The 22,683-nt window shown below is 41.2% G+C and overlaps 2 protein-coding genes across 3 annotated transcripts; both read left to right on the top strand.

Annotated features, from left to right (window-relative positions):
- Positions 1-441: 441 nt before the first annotated feature.
- Positions 442-9,874, top strand: nbl1 (NBL1, DAN family BMP antagonist). 2 transcript variants are annotated; one of them, XM_030419408.1, is made up of 4 exons: positions 442-496; positions 4,913-5,093; positions 7,495-7,606; positions 9,235-9,874. In XM_030419408.1, the coding sequence occupies exons 1-4, from the start codon at positions 457-459 to the stop codon at positions 9,514-9,516; spliced, it is 615 nt and encodes a 204-aa protein (XP_030275268.1). In that variant the 5' UTR covers positions 442-456; the 3' UTR covers positions 9,517-9,874. The 2 variants fall into 2 exon arrangements, with proteins under 2 accessions (XP_030275268.1, XP_030275269.1); XM_030419409.1 differs by lacking the exon at positions 442-496 and adding an exon at positions 3,131-3,618.
- A 4,222-nt stretch (positions 9,875-14,096) lies between these two features.
- Positions 14,097-21,873, top strand: tmem88bl (transmembrane protein 88b-like). The gene is made up of 3 exons (XM_030419413.1): positions 14,097-14,390; positions 15,324-15,618; positions 18,636-21,873. The coding sequence occupies exons 2-3, from the start codon at positions 15,325-15,327 to the stop codon at positions 18,861-18,863; spliced, it is 522 nt and encodes a 173-aa protein (XP_030275273.1). The 5' UTR covers positions 14,097-14,390; position 15,324; the 3' UTR covers positions 18,864-21,873.
- Positions 21,874-22,683: the final 810 nt, after the last annotated feature.

The raw sequence follows: 22,683 nt of genomic DNA, 5'->3' as shown, positions 1-22,683 counted from the left end.
GTTGGAAAAAAAAGAGAAGGAACAATGTGTATGTTCTTACAGCAAACTATTTTCTTATTAACAGATGTAGGTTTCTCTGAACACCATGAATGTGTGGACTTCTTTATGTAGACCAAGTCTGCTCTCCACTCATGCTAGACCAAGCATTTGCACAGTATTTCATGCTTTATAGTCCTGTTTCGAGTTGCGTGTGCTGGCGTTTTTGCTGTGACTGACTGTTTTCGTCACAGGGAGTTGAAAAAGCACATTTCTTCATATCAGGAAGAATCTCACGTCTCGTGTATTCATTGGCCGTGTGTCCATTTGCCGAGATTGTTTTGAGTGTGATTGATCACTTATGTGTGGTTGCACGGGCCTGCGAGGAGAGGAGAGGAGAGGGATTGTTTGTGTGAGCGTGTGCACGAGCACACATTTATCCAGCCCCCTGGTGAAGCAGAATCTGTGGAATGCAGAGGAATGCCATTTCTGGACTGGAGCTCGGTCTTATTACAAACAGGTGAGTTCTGCACTTTGCACTCCGTACATAACACATGGTTTACACTTTCACATCAAAGAAAACAGTGCTGCACGCACCCTCTCTATTACAGACACACACTATCCTTCACGGTAAAAACATTTCTCATGTCAGAAATTAAGCCATGTCACTCGTCCCCGGTCCATTAAAATATTTGTTTGCAAGTGAAGCGTGAAATAGATAGAGGTGCCTATGGACACAAACCCGGCTGAACACCTGTAAGCAAGGCTGCGCTGGTAGGATGAAGTGCAGGAATGAGGTGTGTGTGTGCGGGAGGGTGAGTGATACCACCATCGACACAGCTGAGGTGTAACAGGGCAGCCAAAACCCCTTGGCCTTACCTGTCTGTGCCTGTCTGAAAACCTCTCTATGATGAGTCATAAGTACCAGACTAATAATGCTACTTAATCACATTTGTTCATCTAATGGCTCGTAACTGTTCAGTCAGGGTTGGTGAATGTCTGGCATGAAAAATAAGACCAGACATGCCATGTGTGCTGCTGCAGGACTTCAGGTTGGAGCTGCTGCTGCTGCTACTGATGTTGTTGCCTTAAAAAGCCAAAGAGCCTGGAATCAAAATGAGTTGATTTAGTAAAGTGCTCTACTTGAGGCACGTGGACTCCACATTTCGCCGTGTGTATCTAGAAAAATTTCAGATGAACATATTGTACTTTTTGCTCCACTACAGCACATTTATTGTTATTACATTACCTGATGTCAACTTTGAATGGGGCAATTACATTACATTTTCCAAGAGTAATTCTCTAGGCCACCAAAAGCAGTGCTGTAAAATAAATACTCTGTCATTGTCAGCCTCTCAGATTACCTCAAATTCAAACAGCTTGCAGTCACAGGTTGATGTTACTGTGGCTAGCTAGTAAACTAAATAACATAGAGTTGCCTATAATTTAAAGCAGCAAAAATGAAGATTGGTGACAGCTATAAATGTGTTTGATTGCATATATATATGTGTATATATATATATATACAGGCAGGCAAGTCTTTGTTATTTAGTTTACTAGCTAGCCACAGTAACATCTACCTGTGTCTGCAAGCTGTTTGAATTTGAGGTAATTATTATTTTGGGGAGAGGGCAGGAGGTTCTGAGGTTTTATTGATCATATAAAATTACATTGTCGTGGTAACAGTGATATGTTGGGAGGGACAAATCATATGTTTCCCAGGACAGGGCGTTGTGTCTCATCTGCCCCCTCTGCTTTTTTTTTTTTTTTTTTTGCAAATAAAGATGTATTAAACAAAGGTCATGGAATTATGATGCATGACTTACTTCAACCTACCTCTTACAGATACAACAGACCTCATAGACAAGTCACAAAGAGTGAGGGAGGAATTATTCATATCTTTTACTCACTAAAAATACTCAAGTACATGTAAAAGTCCAGCAGTGAAAATGTTATTTAAAAGTACTATCAGCAAAATGTACTTACAGGTATTTAAAGTAAAATCTTTGCAGAAGAAAACCTCCCTGTTATTGTTATACTGTTACATTATCATGTTATTTTGAATGTGTATGAACACTTTAACTGTAGTCAGTCGAGGTGGAACTAATTTTAACAAGGCCTTTATATACTGTCAGGTAGTTTGATGTAAAGGCATCATATTTTAAAAATTAATCCTAGATTTTGTGACTGTTATATATAAGTACCTGTAACTGTTAAATAAGTTGAGGAAGAAATACCATGTAGATCTAGAAGTATATCATAACATAAAATGAAAATGCTTAATTAGTATTTTGAGTTTGTACTTAAGTGCAGCACTTGAGTAAATGTCCCTACACACAAGCCTGCGTAACACTAATGACGACTTGAAATACTTTTTAGCTTTTCAATACTTTTGGGCAGATCTTATATGGGAGTGTAATTCCACATTGTGGTATGTGTATTGGCTTTTCCTTGAGGATATGAATACTTCTTACCCCACTGAATTTTACTGTCAATTTGGGACCAGAAAAGACACTGAAATCTACCACTAAAACTGACTTGGACATCATATTCCAAATCCCATATAATATTCCACATGCAAAACCTGAAGTTAGTTAGGGATAATGGGATATGGGCATGCAATAAAAGTCAAATACATTTTATAAACAAATTATTTTTATGTCACAGAATAAGCAATCAAGTGAAAACCAAAAAAATCCACATATACCTAACTTATTTTGAGAAGTATTTCCATTTAAATAGGATTTTAAAGAAGCACACTGATAAGTCAGCCAAACCAGGAATAATTAAGCCTTTCAGCAAGGCTGTCAGTGGTCTCACTGCAGACATTGACGGCCCTTAATTAGATGGAGTCGTCATGAGTAAGTAATCTGCAATTCATAGAATTTCAGCTGCTTGAGGGAAGTGTGTGAAAAGGTATGTTCACATCTGTTCTCCAGTTGTTCATTTCATTAGGACAGGTTATCATACTGTGTTAAAAGTGATATAGTTTTGTTTCTTAAAACACATATAAGTGGTGCCAGATGCAAGCGGACGCATGACTGTAAATTTCCCCTGTTTGTGTAATCTTGTTATATTTGCATTTTTTGTTCGGTAAATATGATCTGCGCTCTCGCCTCGCTGCAACTTGGGGAAACATTTGAAACCTTTCCCAGCAGTTCCCCTCCCTCCCCGCTTTCCTTCGTCCAGAAACGGCACAGCAGGACCCCTGTCTAAGGGCTCAACCGCGCCTAACCCCGGCTTCAGAGTTTTTTACGACAAAAGGCAACTTGGAAAGTGTTCTTCAGAGGACTTACGGGGGGATTTAGCCGTGCACGGGAGGAGAACAAAGGGGAGGGGACGGTCTGAGCTGATGGACTCGGGGATGAGATAGCGTTCATAACCGACCCCATCTCCCCATCCTTCCCCGTCGGACTGGACGGTTCTTTTTCTTTCCGGATGATGTAACTGTTTTATGACAGACTGGGCTCGGGTTTATCCTCGCCGTTCACGAAGTGCTCATACATTCCCTCAATTATCAGCGCACGACGAGCCGCATCCTCCGGTTTTAGGAGCCCGTGTCCAGGTTTCGGTGAGGGGGCTCAGCTCAGCGGGACGTTGCGCAGTGCTCAACTGGCTGTTCCCAGGGGTCGGAGAGCGGCGGTAAGTGTGACAACTACGACCGCTGTTGGGGTCACTCAGAAAGTACTCTGCTACTCGTTACTAGGCTGAAAAGTAACTTTATCATTACTCCTGTAATTGTACTTACCCACTGAGAGATGCTTTCCAGCACATTATGCTGCCTTTTCTTCTTGCTAGCCTACTTTCCATCCGTTGGTTAGCTTGCTTCACATTTTTTAAAATGACGGTTTCAACTTTTCTCATTTGCCAAAGTAACTCCACTTAAAAACCTTAAACTCGCCGGTGAAAAATCAGGGAAAGGCTAAATTGAAGTGGACGGTGTGATATCTGAGGCAAAATAATATTTTTTAAACCCCTCTTCAGCCGTGTAACAGAACATTAGAAAGCAACGTTTAACTTACAGCCATTAAATGTACTCGATATTGACGTAGCGTTACGTTACGTTACGTTCACGGAAACTGCCCCGTCACGAGATTGGAAATTGAGATTAAACTCTTTAAAAAGTTTTTGTCAGTTTATGAAATGCCCGGGACAGATAAACATTTTTTAGCCGTGACATACTCCATTTGAAACACTAACCAATGTAATTCGTTACTGTAACGCGTTACCACTTTAACAGTAACATCCACAGGGTGCTCAGACTGCACAGTGTGCTGCGTTTAAAGACAGCCACGTTAAGTCTCGCTGTTTGTCTGGAGGTGTTTGTTAAATAGAGGTCTTTCTCTTCAAAACTGCACAGGCCAGCAGCCACTTCATCTCCAGATCTCTATTGATTCTTGATGACAGGGCTGTGATTGTGTCAGAGACATATGGAAGTGCTGCAAAGTGTGTAAAGGAGTCGACGTGGGTGACCACTGGGCCTTCTTTTTATAAGCAGCAGCAGAAAAACATTTTGTAGGTTGTAAATGACGTGACTCCTTGAGGTATTTTTAAAGAAGAGGGTGAAGGAGAAGCAGACTTGGAGTCAGGTGGTTTGGAGCAGACATTTGCCACCCTCCCCCATTTTATTGTCTCTTTTGGGACAATATAAACCTGCTATAATGTTCTCTATGCAACTGGTGACTCACATAATGAAGAAGTTGTGTCTATTAATTATTCCAATAAGTTAAATATGAAGCCCAGGGTCATCTAGGTTTCAAGCTGCTTAATCACCAGGAAGTTGTCAATCCACATCTGCAGGGACATGTTCAAATTTAGGATTAACTAAAACCATCTGAAAACGTCAAGAGATTTTGTGTCTACTCCCTTGTCTTTGTTTTTGTGTGGAACAAGGGTGAACACAGTAGTAACATGCTGTGGTTTTCTGCCCCTTTAGGTGCAGTCATGTGGCAGAGGATTCAGATTTGCTGCGCACTGTTTGCACTGTATTCAGCGGCACCGCCTGCACACATCAACCGCCTGGCGCTGTTCCCTGACAAGAGCGCCTGGTGCGAAGCCAAGAACATCACACAGATAGTCGGGCACACGGGATGTCAGCCTCGCTCTATTCAAAACAGGTCAGGATGAAGGCCCTCTCTGTCTCGCTCTCTGTCCGTCTGGCTGACAATCTGTCGGTGCAGCAGAAAAAAAGTGAATCACCCGGAAATGTCTAGATGTCACCAAGTTGCATCCTCAGTTGTCTCATTCAGATAGAAGAGCACAATGGTGTTGGTGTATCAAAAGTATCATGGTACTTAAACGTATAATGTACCACACTATATGGGTTTTGCATGTTGTAGTCAGTTTACTACAAACATGTGTTCTTTGATTTATTTTGTTCTATTTGTTTTGTCTAATTTGTGTATGTTTTTATCTTTAGCAAGTTATAAGTTCCCATTAAATTCAGTTAAAGCTGATGTAAGTGACATTTAAAATAAATAATTATTAAATAGCTCTATATTCCAACAGTTATCACTGTTATAAAGTGTCTGGTCAGTAACCCATGTTTCTTGCAGTAAAAGAGATAATACATTTTCTGGTATCCCTGCCCACTTTATCCAATCAGGACAGAGAACTCCACAAAGAGGCGGTCCTGTCTGCTAGTGAACATCAGAGAGCAGTTTCCTCCTGTTTGCCGTCTGCGATTATCGCTGCATGTTCAAGGGGTGACGTAGAGAAGAGAGAAGGGATTACACTTACAGCAGCTTTAAGTATAAAAATCAACTTGCAGAGACTTCAAACAAGTCTGTTACACTGGTTTGTGCTCTACAACCTTTAAACAATTGGAGATATTCATGCTTTTTATTGTCAACAAATGAAAAGACTAACACCGACAATGTGTTCATCTGTCTTGCAGTAGTCTGACTCCACTATCTGTGGCGTGCAGCCAACTGAAGTTGTACATTTTTAAAAAACTTGCCATGAATATATTCTTTTATTTGAAAGAAATTATATATAAATCAACATAATTGAAACAGCAGGACTCTTTATAATTACTAACGCAGTTAAAAAACAATCAAAATGCCTTATATACCATTTATTAAGCAATTGTTTATTGTAAAATTGCAACTGATGTTTATGCTTTGTAAATGGTTAATAGATATTCTGTAGTTCATCAATAGTGTGATCAGTCAGTTTAGTACATAAGCACATATTTTGTTTTATTATTAACCAATTGTAAAGAATTTAAACAGTATTTTCCATATGTGTATTTTTCTGCCTTTAGGAAGTTTTTAAGTTCCCATTATTTTCAGCCAAGTACAAAATCAACATGCAGAAACTTGACACTAATCAGTTAATTGCACTTGTTTGTGTGCTACAATCTCAAAAGTAAGAGGAAGAAAGAAATAACCTCCGCTACAGAATGCTGGGAAAGTCTCAACTCTGCTTGTTGATTTCTGTACAGACATCTTTGTACGAAAGACACGATCAGTGTCTGCCTGCATGGTTTGATAATTAAATTTAAAGACCAGAGATGAATTGGAAAACTGGAGGCACTGTGGAGATATTCATGTTTTTCTCAGCAAATCTCTTTGTCAGCAAATCCCATGAAAAGACTAAATACTGACAATGTGCTCATCTGTCTTGCAGTAGTTTCTGTCTTTCCTGACCTATTCGTGGCATTCAGCCGACTGACGACATAATTGTTTAAAAACTTGTCAGGATTATTTACTATTTTATATATATATATATATATATATATATAAAAAGACTATTAAAATGTTTCAGCAAACAATACTCACACAGAATCAATTAGTGCATTTCTTGAGGACTATATTATGCTGCTTATTTGTTGCTCTAGTGAGTAATTTACAGCAGCGGGACGGTGTCTGTGGGACTGAAAATAAATTACAAAGCCCATGATTATTTTAACAAGGGAACATGTCACCCAGTGCAGTGCTGTGGCTCAGTCGTGTGTTTTTAGTAGTTTTTGGAAACAGTGAAGAAAGACGCTATTTCGGGCTTTGGCTGACACAGAAAGTATAAATCACTTCATTGTTTGTTTTGTTCTTTTAATGGTATTTGTTGACAGTAAGTAAAAAAAAAAAGAGCACCATATTTGTTTTTTATTTAAATGCCTGATCTGTTGACAATAGACAAAACATGCAAATATAACTCTCTAGTCTGCCTTCAAGTAATTTGATTGAAAGAATATAGTTGGGTTGAAGCTCATTAGTTATTCTACTAGAGGGTAACTTCACTACATTGATATTAATTCTTCCCTGTGACATAAGTAGAAGTTTTGCACACCACTCCGCATGTTTAACACAATAGTATTTGGGGAATTCAACATCGTAATCATGATTTACGTTTATAATCTGAAGTTGACTAGTGCTTCACCTTACATTTGTAAATAAATCTCTTTTGTGTGATCATGTTTGGCCTGAGGATACCAGACATCTATAGCCTTTTCTTACACTGGCATGAACGTCGTGTCTGTAGGAACAATGAAATCAATGCCTTCTTTCCTCCTCACAGAGCTTGTCTGGGCCAGTGTTTCAGTTACAGCGTCCCCAACACGTTCCCACAGTCGACCGAGTCTCTGGTGCACTGTGACTCCTGCATGCCTGCCCAGACACAGTGGGAAGTGGTAAGAGTTATTGCACATTAGCTCATGTAGCAAGCACACACCAACACTGACTCGTCAAACTCACACACAGACCGCAAGTTTCCAACATAAAAGATGGCAATCACTGCTCACCAGTGAACACATACCAGAAGAAAATAAAACCATAAATGGAGGTTTTTGAATAGATCTCTGTCACATTTTCTGCGGTTCCCTATGAACCATCAGCCTGTATTTTATTTTCCTCTGAAGCTCATTGTCCCTCTCAACCAGAAGGAATCCAGTCTTGTGACAACAAAGGCTTTGTAGTGAGGTGTATGTAGTTTGGAAAGCTGCCAGGTAGGCTCGGCGGGTGGGACCGCAGGTGAAGTAGCCTCAAATTTCACTGGAAAATATTGTATCTTTTGGAGTGCACTGCTGTTACCTGATAGATTCATTACTTTTCTTAGTATTTTTGTTCCATGAGAAAGGCCAGAGAAAGTGCATTTACACTCTCACCTTACTTCTAATTATCTGGAAATTAATGTTTATGTCTGTGGTTATGATTGTTGTTGCAGGACTTTAAACAAAATTCAGTTCGAAACAACAACAACGTCAGCTCTCATGAAAGAGGAGACTGCTCCATGCTGCTTTGGCACTTGTGGTTGATCTTGATAAAACAGCTGAATGATCACTTTCAGTGGGTAATGATAACAGTGAGGGGAAATTGCGTGAGGTCTGGTAGAGCTACAAGAGCTTGTGCAATGCTTTGGATTATAGGGGGTTTATGTTTTCTGTTTATTTTATATGACTTTTTTTTCAGAAATGTCTTTAGTCCGTGGACAATACAGTCATGGTGCAATCAGTTTCTTAGAAACTGAAGAAGACTGTCTTTAATAAAGCAAACCACAACACTAAGGAGTAAGATGGCAGGTGGTCTACAGAAAGCAGGATGTGTATATTGTAAAAACTGTATTTCCTAAGAAGGAAGATAGAGCTATAACAATTAGTCGATAAATCAGTTAGTTGATTGAAAGAAAATAAGAATCCCACTATTTTGAACAGATTTTATCCATTAATAGGTTACAGCAGTTTCTAAAAAAACCAAACATTTTAGCAGTAAGTAGTAAAAATAGAATGATAAGAAATTACTATACCTATATTTATATGTATATTAAAATAGCTGCAGATCAAGCCAAAAGTAGAAAAAATATTACCAGTCAGTGTATAACAAAGGGAAGGTTCAAATGTACTACAGGCTACTTCTAACTGGTTATAAAACAGTCTGAATATGGATCCCCTCTACATGGCCTCCAGAAGCAAAAAAAACCATCAGTGAGAAGATTGGTTTCTGAATAATTGTTTTAGTGTTTTTTTAATGTCTGTCACCAGGTCGGATTTCAGTTTATCTGTGACAGATAAGTCATAAATTGCTTTTTATGGCACAGTTCTGAGGACGAATTTAGGAGTCTGCTCTGTAGTCTGGTGGTGCAGCACGGCACTAAAACAAAAAGTTTATCCTGTTTCATCCCATCATCTTTTGTCCAGAGTCAACAGAAAAAAAAAAATAGTTCTTTGTAGTGGCTTTGAATACAGAACCAAACAATGTTCAGTTGGGATGAAGTAGGCAGTTTGTAGCAGGTCACTGAGAGTGCGTTTGTGTATGTGAACAGGTGACTCTGGATTGCCCAGGCAGTGAAGAGTCTCCTCATGTGGATAAGCTGGTGGAGAGGATCTTCCACTGCAGCTGCCAGTCCTGCAGTAAAGAAGGAGCCCAGGAGGGGGCGGTGATGCAGCTGTATCCAGCCGACAACGTGGTGGACGCTCCGTCTTTATCTGACACCCTTAGCGGCGCTCAGTCCCACCCTCTCCCTCCTTCAGGCACACACTCTAAAAAGCACGCTCACGCACACACAGACCATCACACACTACCACACACATCAGACGGAGGGTAGCTCCGTCACTTCCCTCCTTTTGTCACTTTGCTCATCTCTTCCACCCTCTCTACTCTCCTCTACACCGCATCCTTTGTACCTATCTGTAGTTTTGTAAAGGCACTTTGAAATAAGGCTTCACTTTATGTTAAAATGTTTCTCTGTGTTAAAAGGCACAGACACACACACACACGCACACACACGTCATGCTATCAGATTACACTCCATTGTATATAAACTTCGTACAAACACAGCAGCCCGTGCACTCTTTTTGTTTGCTGATTAAACATGCATCCTGACAAGACTACAGTCTGTTAATAAACTGTAGTCTCATTATTTTTAATCTGCTTTAATGCAATAAATTCTATTGTTGTGGTAACTGCCGTTTTGTCTTCTGTTATGTTCCTAGCTCTCTTCCTCTCTGTCACAGTGAGTATCACATGAAAGGGAGTTACAGAAAGTGTCTTTGTCTAGAACGAAAGAAATACTCACAGCTTCCTCTCAATGTCTCCAAAACTGAAGCTGTGCCTTTTACTTTCATGACACATGGTGGTGTTTTCTCTGATCAACAACACTCCAGTCATGGACAAACATTTAATAGGTGTTGGTGCCACTCGCTGGAGCACAGAAGAGCTGCATGATGGGCAGAGATCCTGCAGTTCGCTGCTTCATTGGCCTGTATCTGATGTCACTGCGCCAGAAAGTTTAATGATATTCTGTGATGGAAAGCCGCAGAGGAAGTTTTACCCACATATTTTTACTCGTTTATGGATTTGAAAAGTCGAGTCCTTCTAAAGTCGAGTTAAGGCTATTGTCAAATGGGTGTCTTACAAGTTGCAGTCTGTCAGTTACTGGCAAGATTGTGATTTTGGAAGACATCTGCTACATGAACTGATTTTGTTCCCTATCTTGGACATTAGAATCATGTTAGGATGGAGATCTGGCTTATGTTTTGTATATCAAGCTTCAAGTAAACATAATGTAACTCCCACAATGAAAGTATCTTTCTAAACTTTCTTTTATGGCGCGGTTATTTCTAATTTAATCTCCTTCACACCATTTTCTGGAAGGAGATGTGTAATCTGGTACAGCATTAAGAGCTGGCTTGATACACTTTCAAATAGTTCATTTTAATTAAACTGGCAACAGACAACTTTTCCCTGTTAGCGTTTCCAAGTGGTGTTATGATGGCGCTGCTGTTGCAAAGACAGCTGGGTTGTGTCCAAATAAAAACAACGCATGCAGGACAAAACGTTAATAATTAAGTCTAAAAATAGAAATGGATTGCCAGTTAATCTTCCTTCTCCTAGGCAGCCTTGTGCAGACGAAATTGTATATCAATCAATCAATCAATCAATCAATCAATCAATCAATCAATCTTTATTTATTATAGTGATAGAGAGGTTTAGAGGGAACCAGTGTAAACACTGATGGATTCAGTATTTTGTATCCATGACATTGAGCATTCAACACTAACTTTCTTAATGATTTGTTGAAACAGAAAACTAGTCTATTGCCAGTTTTAGCAGTCATTTAACTTACAGCCTTGGAATCAGTGAACAGCAGGTCAGCTTAATATGTAAAAACTGAAAAATGTATCACAGACGAGCATACAATTCAACATATAGTAAGAACATTACATTATGTACGAATGAGTGAATAATAGATTCAAACATTTCAGGATTTTCCCCGGTCTTTAAACAAGGTTTTTCTTCCAAAGCAATCATTATTTTTCTCTTTATTTAGTCCTGAATTGTCTGCAGGAACATAAATCCACAGCACCACAGTATTTTGTTTCTGTCACACTGAGTTTAACAAAGGACCCAAATACAGGAGACAACAGGCAGAGATATCAATAAATTAGGTTTTAGACAGGATCAAGGCAGAAACAGGCAAACTCAACAGAACCCCAGGAACAGGAAAACACAACAACGGGCTCTGAGAAACACAACAGACGTCTTGACAAAGACTGAACTAACAGGCTGGACTTAAATACAAACTGCACTTACGAGAGGATGAGGTGCAGGTGGAGTGAGGCTGAGAAACACAGGTGAGGGCAACAGGTGGAGGGAACAAGAGAACAGGGAAAGAGCTGATAGGCTAGAAAGTCGAAGGTGATGCAGTGTAGGTGTAGAGGGGAAACAGACTACGGAGAAGCACAGGAGCACAGAAGGTAAACAGAAGACTGGAAACAGGGCAAAAAACACTCAACAGAACACAAATATAAGAAGACAGAATTGACAGAACTGTGACAGATTGTGGAATGCAGGCATCATGTCACAGCATGATAAATAATATGAACTTTAATACCATTATAAATATTTCATAGCACATAGCAAGTCGTTGAGCTAAAGCTGAGGCAGTTGAAATCACGTCTCACAGGGTTCACAGTCGGTGTTCCTGTGCTGCTTGTTGGCCTGAGATGCCAGAAGATGTCAGTCTGCATGATGCTGCTCAGTAAATGGATGGTGAGTGACCTTGTGTGTGGCTTGAGGCAGAGAAAGTCCGACAGAATAAGAGGTGCTACACAAAACAAAAATGTTCAGTTCACCGTCTGCTCGGTCATGTAAACTTAAACAAATAGAGCCCAGGCAATAAAGAAAGGCTGGAGTACATAGACAGTTCACAGACAGTCCAGCAGATGTCAGCAGATGTTACAGGTTCCACTTACTGTAAGACTGAACTTTTCAACCTCTCCAAACCAGACAACAAACAAACAGAGCTAAAACATCTTCCACCTGAGAGTTGCTGCAGCATCGCTCCTTTCCTTCATCAATCATTCCCTCATCCCTACGTCCAGGCAGCGTCTGTTCCACTGTTTCTCGTCAGCTCTGTCCCATATCCTCCCATCTTTTTCCCTTGTTCTGTGTAATTAAATTTGAACAGCGAAAGGTTGACTGTCTGTCTGAGCTGCAAAACAGATCGATCATTCTCTTATCTCACAGCCACACAGCTGACAAAGCTCAGAGACTGGTGAGAGACTGCAGGCAGAGAAACTCAGAGAGACAATTCTGAACTTGTCACACCTTATTGCCACATATGAACTTATGTGCTTTGATTTGGTTTTCCTTCCACTTGAATTGGGTTTTGTTCTCACACAGGCAGACTTATGTCTCACGTCTTTCATCTTGTACAAAACATGCATCATTTCTTTTGTTTTCTGATGCAGTTTGGGTGATTTTAATATCATTTCCATCACTGAGCGATTACAGGTGTACACTCTTTACACTGTGTGTCCTCTATCAGTATAAGTGCAGCCTAATCTCATTTTCCTGAGATGTTATCTGATTATCTGACTCAACTGAACTGCATTTACTTATGCAAACCTTAGCAAATGTCATCTGATTGTAGGGATAACAAGATGAACAGGTATAGGATCTTTGTTACGTGTTTACATGAATTAATCACCTTTTTATTGGCCCTATGTGAGCGGATTGTAAGATTGTTGAAGTTATTTAATGCTGCTGAACTGTGGTTTACCTTTGTGAAGGCCTGGGATGATAGCGTAATGCTTCCGTTTAAAATAGTCATAGCTGGACTGCCTTGTCTGTGGGAATGGGGTCAATAAGCGATCTTTAGCGGGTTGACATGCGTTTTAAAAAAAAACCTATGTAGACCTGCTTATTTAGGTGGAAAAGCAGTATAACAGAGAGCCACAGTAGCCAATGTTAGTTTAGATTGAGTAGCATAAAGTAACAACTGGTTTCAATACACAAGTTCCACAGAGCCCCTTTAATGCCAAGTTGTAAAGTTTTTAGCTTGTTGCACCTCCGACAGCATCCAACAGTGATGTTATGGTGTACTGACCACACCCTGGTCTACGCTCGCACACTGCTGTAGCAAGGTGAGGATGAAATGTTAAATTGCAGGTCAACAAAAGCATTCATTTTGTATTGCTTTTGAGTGATAAAAAAGCTTGTGAAATAAAGCTTAAAGATTTAGCAGTGCCATTTTCCCTTAAGCCATGACATGCATTGCAGTTGCTTTATGTATTAGTTAATAACCAATACTAAGAGCAGTCTTTGGTTGCCAAGTTGTATGTAACTTTTTGACCACAAATTAACAGCTTCAGAATTATTATGATGGTACAGTGTCTTCTAACAAGGCGAATGGTGTCTCTGTCTCAGCTATCACTAGTTTCTGCACTATGTAACTTCAGTAAGAGGGTGGGATCACAGCGTTACATACATGTTTACTTCTTTTGTTTGTAGTCATCACCTACATTATGTTACAGACCAGGGACTGTTTTCAACAGTGTTGTTGCACTCAGAAACTGTGGGGTGTTGCACCAAAATGCTGATTTCTACATAATGTTGCTTTAAGGCATTTTTACTACGAGAAACCATTCAGTTTCCAGTTCTGTATTCTCAATAACATTTAAGTAAGTCGGTAACTTTATTGATAAGTTTATTTTAAGATGTTTTCACACAACCTGGCAACCCAAAAGTTGTTTTCCATGTATATCTATAAATATGAAGCCAGCAGCTGAACCCCACCCCTCTTGTCATCTTGAAGAAAGGCTGTGGAGATGTGCGCATGTCTGCTGTGTGCATTTAAAAAAAAAAAAAAACAACAAAAATACTGATGCTCATTTGTATGTCACTCTTGAATATGCACCTGGCCGCGTGAGCGCGCACTTCACGGTATTGCGCGTGGCCCGGAGCGGCTCGCGCCCTCAGACGCACAAAGGCTCCGCACAGCATCAACATCATCATCACCATCAGCAGCAGCAGCAGCAGCAGCACAGGGTCCCACTGACTGTTGCCTCTGTCCGCTCCTCTACAAAAAACAAGTGTTCGTCTCATTGTGCAGTGAGATTTAAGAGCTCCGGGTCGATCTGCGGGAGAAGAATTCTGCAAACACACCCGAGAGATTAACAAGATTTGTACTTGGAGGTAGGCTCTAAAATCCTCATTTACAGCGGGTTGTTCAAAGACGTTTTATTAAAGGACTCATAGTGCTACTCGTATCACATGCATGCCCGTTTTGAACTCAGTTTCCAGTCAGAAAGAGAAGAGTAAACAAAAGTACAAACAGAAAATATATAGTGTTTTATCAATCCAAGGTAAAAGAAAAAAAAAGAGGAAAAAAAGATCAGGACACCTCAGAAAAGATAAACGTGTTCAGTGGATGCTGAGGCTGTTTAAACTGATCTGAGAGCAGCAGATCATGTGTCCTGCCCGGTGTGATGCTGAACTGCCCATGGTTTGTGTCTGCGGCTCAGCAGGAGGCTGTCCAGGTTTAAAGATTCAGACTGAACTGTTTCAAATGGATCATATTGGCATACAGTCCGGGCTCTACTGGCAGAGGGCTGATTGATGACATCGACCATGGAGATAAAGTGTCTGTGCATGTGTGTGTTAGTGTGTGTGTGTGTGTGTGTGTGTGTGTGTGTGTGTTTGTGTGTAAAGTCAAAGGCTATAGGTTGCCCATTTACATAGACTAATTAGTTATTGGCTGCCTGGATGGGAGACAGAAGAGGACAGTGAGGGAGCAGGGCGGTGCCTCACTACTCTTATTTATGGTTTTAAAGTTCAGTGTGTTTGCATACATGACATGCAGCTGAATCAAACAGCATCCAGCCTGGAAAGGAAACATACAATTCAGGTGTTTTTGTGTGTGATTCAACATGAAAGTGATTACAAGCTAAGAAATGGCCAATAAATGACTATGTTTTTTTTTGTTTTTTTTTTCATGAATTTAGCACAGATGCACAAGTTAAAGCACCTCAGCATTGTGCAGTTGTTATATTCCTTTTGCATTAATTGAATCAAAACATCAACAGTCTGAATCAGAACATTTCACCCTGCTTTTTCTTTCTCCCGCAGGATGTGCGGTATGGACGTGGACCTGGACGATGGCGGTTCAGGCGAGGAGGAGAAAGAGGAGGAGTTCTGGGTCGGGGAGGGGGTGAAGATGCTGCCGCCTCCTGTGGCCCACAGCGGGGGCAGCGCGTGGGGCAGCCGCAGGGGCAGGTGCGGCTGCGTTGCCTGTGGGGCGGTGCTCATCGTCTGGAACCTGTGTGTGGTGTTGGCCAGCATTCTGCTCCTGGCCCTGGTCTTCTCTGTGGTGCTGCTGCCTGCAATGTTGCTGCTGTACGTAGGCTTCCTCTGCCACTCCAGGGTGAGTCGTCTGCAGCACCGAGGTCTCAAAGGTCTTATTGTGTTCATGTAGAAGCACAGGGAAAAGTTTACTCTGCATCTAGTGGACAGCTGGTGTGATTTGAACTCCAAAAATGTAGGTTGTAAAGTTGAATCTGAGCTAATCCTGCTGCTCTGGATGATTAGTCAGTGGATACTTGGCTGAGGTGGACACAGACTACAGTACCAGACACTGTTTACCAGGAATCACCAAGAGCCCAAGGATACAATATGTGCACAATGTGAAATAATAGCCATCTAATAAGATATTTAATACTTTGCAATTTATTACACCTTTTGCAACAAATTATGCTCCCAAAGTCTGTTTTATGTGATGAGGTTTCCACTTACGGCAAATGTCATGTCGGGCAGACAGAGCGAACAGGCTGTTGTCGTGCAAATTAAACCACAATACATTATAATTAAACTGTCTCTGTGTAAACAACTACAATATCCTGACTCTTTGGAAGCAAACAAAAGGATGCAGCAGTTTTAAAATGATAATAATCCAGAAAAAAAGAGGGTTTTGTGTCCTGCAAAATATAACATTGATTCCTTGCACTGTCCTATCTGTTTGTTGCTCAGTAATCTCCCAAAGTTTCGATTTTACTTCCTATTGCAAACATTTATTGACAACTAATCACCATGCTCGGCCTCTCCTTAAAAGCCTTGCGATTGTGCAGACAGTGGTCCAAGACAAACCCTGTCATTTCAGCGTCAATATTAGGTTTGACCCTCTTGCTCTTATCGCTCATGTTTCAAGTGTCATCATCAAATTAAAGGCAAAAAAGGCCAAAATAATTGTTTTAAGAAGAAAAAGTAAATGTTGGGAAACTTTATTGCATTTCCTGAGACAGTGATAAGTACTGACCTGTAGCCTCCCCAGTAAACAGATCGACCTCTTCAGCTGTTGCAGTCAATCCTGACTGGCTCCTCTTGGGTTTATACCCAGATAGTCTCTGGGTTACAGAGACCTTGCTGCCTTGCTGAAGCAAAGTAACATTCAAGCATGATGTGTATGGAGGGGCAGCTCTTCCTCAGACACTTGACTTGTGCACTTTAGTCTAGCCCAGAGACACAGTCGCGAGACGAAGGGGTATACGTGTATAAGTGCTCTCAACAGTCTAGGCCACTTGCGTAGGTTCTGTGTAGAGCCTTCATGCCACTATAAATAAACCATGTTTAACCTGTCCAGGCCCAATGTCAGCTGCAGCCCTCTTTGACCCTACAAAGGATAAATGGTGACAGATAATACTGATTTTCTTTTGCTCTCACCCACATTGTTTTCAGCCGCATCATGCTGTTGTTTTCAGCTAAAAGAACCCCCACCGCCTGTCACCAAATGACAGACAGGCAAAGAGAGCAGCTAAAGAGCTAGATGATAAGGAGTTGATAAAGAGCACACCAGAGCTAAAAGGAGAGCGAGTGCTGCACTTACAGTCATTTGGTGGGCAAAAACATGACTGCAGGTGAATCATAATGTCACTCCATAACTGCTGGCAACTGTTTGCTAATAAATTCAGCGAATCAACTATAAGCGTGGCAATACGTAGATATTGTGTCGACAGCTGGTTTCTGCTGCCAGCAAGTAGCCTAAAAAAAGATGGTGCTCTTTGCCAAGCCGACAAGATGTTCACAAATCACTTCCAGTGAGGAATCTGCACCCAGTCTCCTTCCACTTGCCTGGAAGTTTAGGCAAGTAAGCCCATGTCAATTACTGAAAGTGGGAGCGTTACCTCTCGTGAAGACTGGCACTGGCACCTGGAGTCAGAGAGGTAGATGAGACAACCACCGCCTTAAGGGAAAATGTTTTTGGCTGCATAAGTTAGATGCCGATAACTGACGCCTTCTCCACAAATGTGTCCAGGCTTTGTATGTTTGAAGTCGAACGTTGGAGCCCGCCAGTGCTTCTTGTTTTGAGGTGAGGCGAAGGGCGCGGCTTGTTTTTTATGAGTCACAAAGGGGGCAGACTGGAGATAAGTAAAAAATTACGAGCATTAAGCCAAAATCGTGCAGTGAAGATCAGGTCATAACATCACATCCCACCTCTGATTCAGCTGCCAGGTTGCCTTGGTTGTGAACGATTTTGCACGTGAAGGAGCAGTTGAATTAAGAACATGCAAAGTCTGTGCATGCAACAAGACTGTAATGGTGATTAGGCTGGAGCGAATGTCCCTTCAGAGCGAACAATTACAGACAGTGTCAGTCAGGGAGTTGTGGCGACAGACTGAACATGGCAAGAGGGGACCCACTGAGAGGACCGTCTGATTTGGTGCCGGCACCAGCTGTGCACAGACACAGCGACAGCGCGCTGAGGAGGAAAATGTACTCGGTGAAAGCACAGTGTGCACTTAACAGAGGTTCTCTCGTGTGTGAGTGTTAAACTCCACTGTTGCTAGGGTACATTTGTAGGAGGCAAAGTACATTTAGACAGAGTTCACAATGGGAAATTATTGAAAAGAGGCTTCAGATGTAACCATATTGTTCTGAGTGTGTCTGGATTTGACAGAGAAAAGGAGATAATGTGCTTGTTCTTTCTGTGTGTGTGTGTGTGTCTGTGTGTCATGTGTGAATTAACCGTATGTGCACTCTGCTCTCACCCCTCGATCTCTCACTTCATCCATTCAATGTTTTGTTCACTTCCTGCCTCTTTTGCATCCTTTTGCTAGTTTCTGTCTTTCACTCTCTCTCTCTCTCTCTCTCTCTCTCTCTGTGTGTCTCTCTCTCTCTCTCTCTGGCCTGTGATTGACAGCTCAGAGGGTTGCAGACAGTGGCTTCTTATCTGAACTGCAGAGGAAGGCTGGGAGAGACTCTGTCACAGCTCACTACTCACACGGTCCCACGTTTGCACCCTGAGCATATGCAAACACATTCATGAACACAGTAATCATACCAAGCCGACGACAAATCCCAGAGAAGCTGCCAAAGCCAAAACGTTCATCATGTCCTCTGGAGCCCTTCTGTCTACTCTTATGATCCCTTCTGTGTTTGTCCTTGTAGGTCCTCGATGCCCCCTCTGCCATCTGCCGTTACCTTGACGACAACAGCTGCTCCGCCCTCATCATCCTGGGTTTCGTGATGATGTCGCCGCTCGTGGTCGTGGCGACCGCCGTCTTCTGTGGGCTGCTCCGACGGTTTCGACTCCTGCTTTTCATTCAGCCGATCAAGCGTGCCTGGTACCGAGGGCGTCTGCTGGACTGGGCGGGTGGCGTCCACGCCTGGGTCTGATCTAGACGAGACAGGAGGCACTAAGGGGCAGATATGCTAACAGTCAGAGGGGATCGGAAAGTTACATCAGTGTTAAATCAACCAGAGAGATACAAGAGATACATTACTGACGACAACCCTTGAGATTATTTCAAACAAATGTTGACTAGATACTACGTTTAAAAGAAATTGTTAGACATTTTAGGAAATACCTTTATTGACTTTTGTGCAGATAGTTTGATGAGGTTGATGCCACTACCGTGTTGATAGAAAAAAAAAATGAAACTGGCCACTAAGCACAAAAAATGGCAGCTAAGTTTCCAAAGTTCAGAAATCTGCCCAATACCTCAAAAACTTACCACTTAACACCTTTTATCTCATTAGTGTAAAAAGCAACAAGTTCAGTCAGGCAACTCATGTTCAAAGTGCTTATAAAAGCAGCAAAACATGGTCACGGATTGGCGTCTAGGCTCCGACCTCATCACTCCCTGCAAATACGATTCCTTGGAAATATTGGAGAGTGATTAGCAAATCAACTTGAACCCATGAGCTGGATACTGCAGGTGGATGCTTGGATGTTGGTCTGGCTGAACATGGTAACACGGGCAGTGGCGGGGAGAGCTGGGAGATTTTGAATCGATCAGATTGAATAGATCGCCAAATTGCGAGGGTGTGTTTGGTAGATGATTGGAGCGAGTGCAGCATGTCATTTGTGTATAGCAGTGCAGCTCGAGTAGTGTGCGCGAATGCAGCCGTCGCTCCATTTGTGGTTTTACTGTGGATGCGTTGTTGACACTGGACACTTGACTTAAAGATGGCACATAATCACACACAGACAGTTTTATAAAGGCCACCAAGGCTGTCGGGTGACAGTGTATCCAGCTCTTTATACATCCATGGGTTTTACAGACTACTTTTGGCGGATAACTTCCTGTACTATTTGCTGGCATGGACGTATAAATTCTGGACGGAGCTTGTGTGTGCCAGTGTGGAAGTGCATTCTGTCTAAAGACCAGCAGGGGGGCGACTCCACTGATTTAAAAAATAGTCAGATTGAAAGTAAGCTTATGAGAAAATCACTGCACTTCTCACTTGATTTATCATCTCAGTAAACAGATTCCTGATGAGTTTATGGTCTCACGTCTAGTTTAGAGTCTTCTTCAGGTCGGCACGAGGCAGTTTAGAGTGAAGTAGACAATAAAGGTTTGCTTCAGGTCGTGGCTACCTTGTGATTTACAAGTAGACGATGGTGTGTCCTTAGTTTCTCAGTTAGATCCACCCTAGTTCCAGCCTCTTGTCCAAATATGGTCAATTCTGGCTCCAAAAAACCAAGATGACAACGGCCATAATGCCAAACTCCTTAAAAATTGTAGTCCTCAGACCAACGGAATGACATCACTATGGTTGCACAATTTGCTGGCTCCAATTGTTTTGCCTTTCTGCCTTAGTGTTTTGTTCAGACTACAAAAATATCAAACCAAATGTTAATTCAGATGTGCTGGTTGGCTGTTTCCCACTGTTTCCGGTCTTTAACTGGCAGAGAGTTTTGTTGCTTGTCTCAGTTTACTCTCAGAGAAAAAGATAATAGCTGTATTTTCTAAAATGTCTATCTATGAACTTTAAGGCCACAAAGTGTTGTTGTACAAGGTTGTGCATCAAAAGGTGTCTTCATTATTTTGACTACCCCCTACATGTAAGGTCATTTTGTGATTTGTTGAGAACAAGAAAATAAGATTGTGTTTATTAACTTTATTGTAGCAATCTCCAGCTCAGTCTTATTTCTCTTCAATTCAGAAACAACTGTTTTCAGTGATTTTTGGATTGACGCTATTGTACGTAAGATCACAAAAACATATTCTGCACTCATTTGATCTGAAGAAACAGATTTTAAAAATGCTATTAAGATATTTTTTGTTGAAATGAAGGATTATCTGAGGTTTGGACACAAGGGAAGTGTCATTTGTTTTGACGAGTAGCTTGAAGAGGGGAATGCGTCACATTTATTAGAGTAGTGTTCAGTTAGAATTTGTGAATGAAACTGATATTTTTGTGATTGTATTGCCTGTTTGCTAACTATGTTGACATGGTTACATGTGAGACTTTCTCAGAAATATGTTGCTGTAAAGTTTTTGTGGTTGCACATTAGAAGTCAAAACACACTCGCAATCAATTGATTCATTGATCTGCTTTGAGTTGGTCCAGTATGTTGGTCTAATTCTCGGGGACCTTGAGCACCCTGAAAAACAGGATAAACATACGAGAACTTTAATATCGTTTGTGAGGTGAATTAAATGGACAATAATGTCTGTACTCGAACAAGTTTATCTGATGTAGCATAGCAGTCATGTCTCGTGGGTGGGAGGGCGGTATATAAAACACATTTCATTTAAGAGCCATAAGAAAACACATCCTTCATTATACAGACATCAGACGCTGACAGTGCAACAAAGTAATGGTTGTCTAGTGGGAGCCAGGTGTGAAACAGGGATTTGAATCATTAGATCAGGCTCTCGTTCTGCTGCCTCTTTGAATTCTGGTCATTTAAATTCATCAGTGACACACACACACAGCACAGCCTTTTTATCTGTGTGTCACCGCTCTGTAATTTAGTGTTCAGATCCGAGGTTCATCATTTCTCAGAAGGAAGCCTTGAATCATTTTCTGAGGAGCAGTTATTACTTGTCCTGTGCCATATTTATCACATTGAAATGTATTTATTTTCTATTTAAAACATATTTATTAGTGTGTTTTTTTTCTGTGCCGGTTATGTAAGTGCAGTTATTGATTCTTCATTGTATGTAAATTGGATATATAATGAGGCCCTGTTTGTTCCAGTGTTTCAGAGAACTGAACAGGAAAAAGAAAAGGTTAAATGTATTTTTTTGTATTATTGCTGTGATGTATGGTGGTAAATACCACATCTGAAGTAATGAATTGGAATAAATACAGTCGCTACAGCTTGTTGTCAACAAAACAGCAACACGCTGTCATTTCAAGACCTTCTGTCAATAAAAGGAGGGCTTCGTTTTCAGTCTGTCTCTTCCGTGATGTGACCTGTTCATGAGGGTTTCAGAGGTTTGAGGATGATGACTTAACATTCAACACACTAAAAGGGTACCTTGACCTCAATTTCAAAAGAAAACAACATAACAAAGTCTTTGATATGACTCCTCTCACCCTCAGTTCACCTCCTGTCACACTGCTCACTTTTGTGCAGCACAAGTCAGTAAATAATCAGATTGAAATAAAAATGTTGCCTCTGATGACATTACACTGTATATTCTCCATTAAACCAGTTTAGCACTACACTGACATATACATCATCCCTCTGTTCAGACAGCCTGCATGTGTTGACATGTGACAGCTCTTGGTATCAGCCACAGTGGGATCTTTCATCAATTTGTGTCTGCAGTTCACAATGTCTACCTCCCAGAAGCAATTTTTGTGTTTGCCTGCCTGACAAGGTGATGATTAGGGTTGGGTGTCATATCTTATTATACCTTTTGGTGCAGAGGAAAAGTGTCCCTAGCAGAAAGCAGTGAATGCCAGGTCAGAATCGTGTTTACTTATTCTTCAGTTGTATTCTCAATTCTAGGGTTAAGGTGTCCCGATTCATATTGGGGTAGAGGAGTAAGGTCAGGTGTCATAGCACTCCAGACAGAGGTGCTTTAGAGGGGCACTTCAATTGAGGTTTGTGAGAACTCTCCTTTGTTTCAATGCATTATGGTCCATTCCTTATAACGAGCGTCCAACGATCGCCATGAGTTTGCTGATGTGTCAATAGCTAACTAACTAGCTGGCTAATGTTACATTTACTTTTTATTATATTGTTTATTTTGTA

This window comes from Sparus aurata, chromosome 6 (genome assembly GCF_900880675.1).
Source record: "Sparus aurata chromosome 6, fSpaAur1.1, whole genome shotgun sequence".
Classification (NCBI taxonomy): domain Eukaryota; kingdom Metazoa; phylum Chordata; class Actinopteri; order Spariformes; family Sparidae; genus Sparus; species Sparus aurata.
The sequence above is the reverse complement of the archived record's forward strand: the minus strand, read 5'-3'. Positions and strand labels throughout refer to the sequence as shown.

Coding starts and splice junctions, on each gene's coding strand:
- nbl1 (XM_030419408.1), top strand. CDS start 457: ATGCCATTTCTGGACTGGAGCTCGGTCTTATTACAAACAG. Junction 497..4,912: donor CTCGGTCTTATTACAAACAG/GTGAGTTCTGCA, acceptor CTGCCCCTTTAG/GTGCAGTCATGTGGCAGAGG. Junction 5,094..7,494: donor CCTCGCTCTATTCAAAACAG/GTCAGGATGAAG, acceptor TCCTCCTCACAG/AGCTTGTCTGGGCCAGTGTT.
- tmem88bl (XM_030419413.1), top strand. CDS start 15,325: ATGTGCGGTATGGACGTGGACCTGGACGATGGCGGTTCAGGCGAGGAG. Junction 15,619..18,635: donor GCTTCCTCTGCCACTCCAGG/GTGAGTCGTCTG, acceptor TTGTCCTTGTAG/GTCCTCGATGCCCCCTCTGC.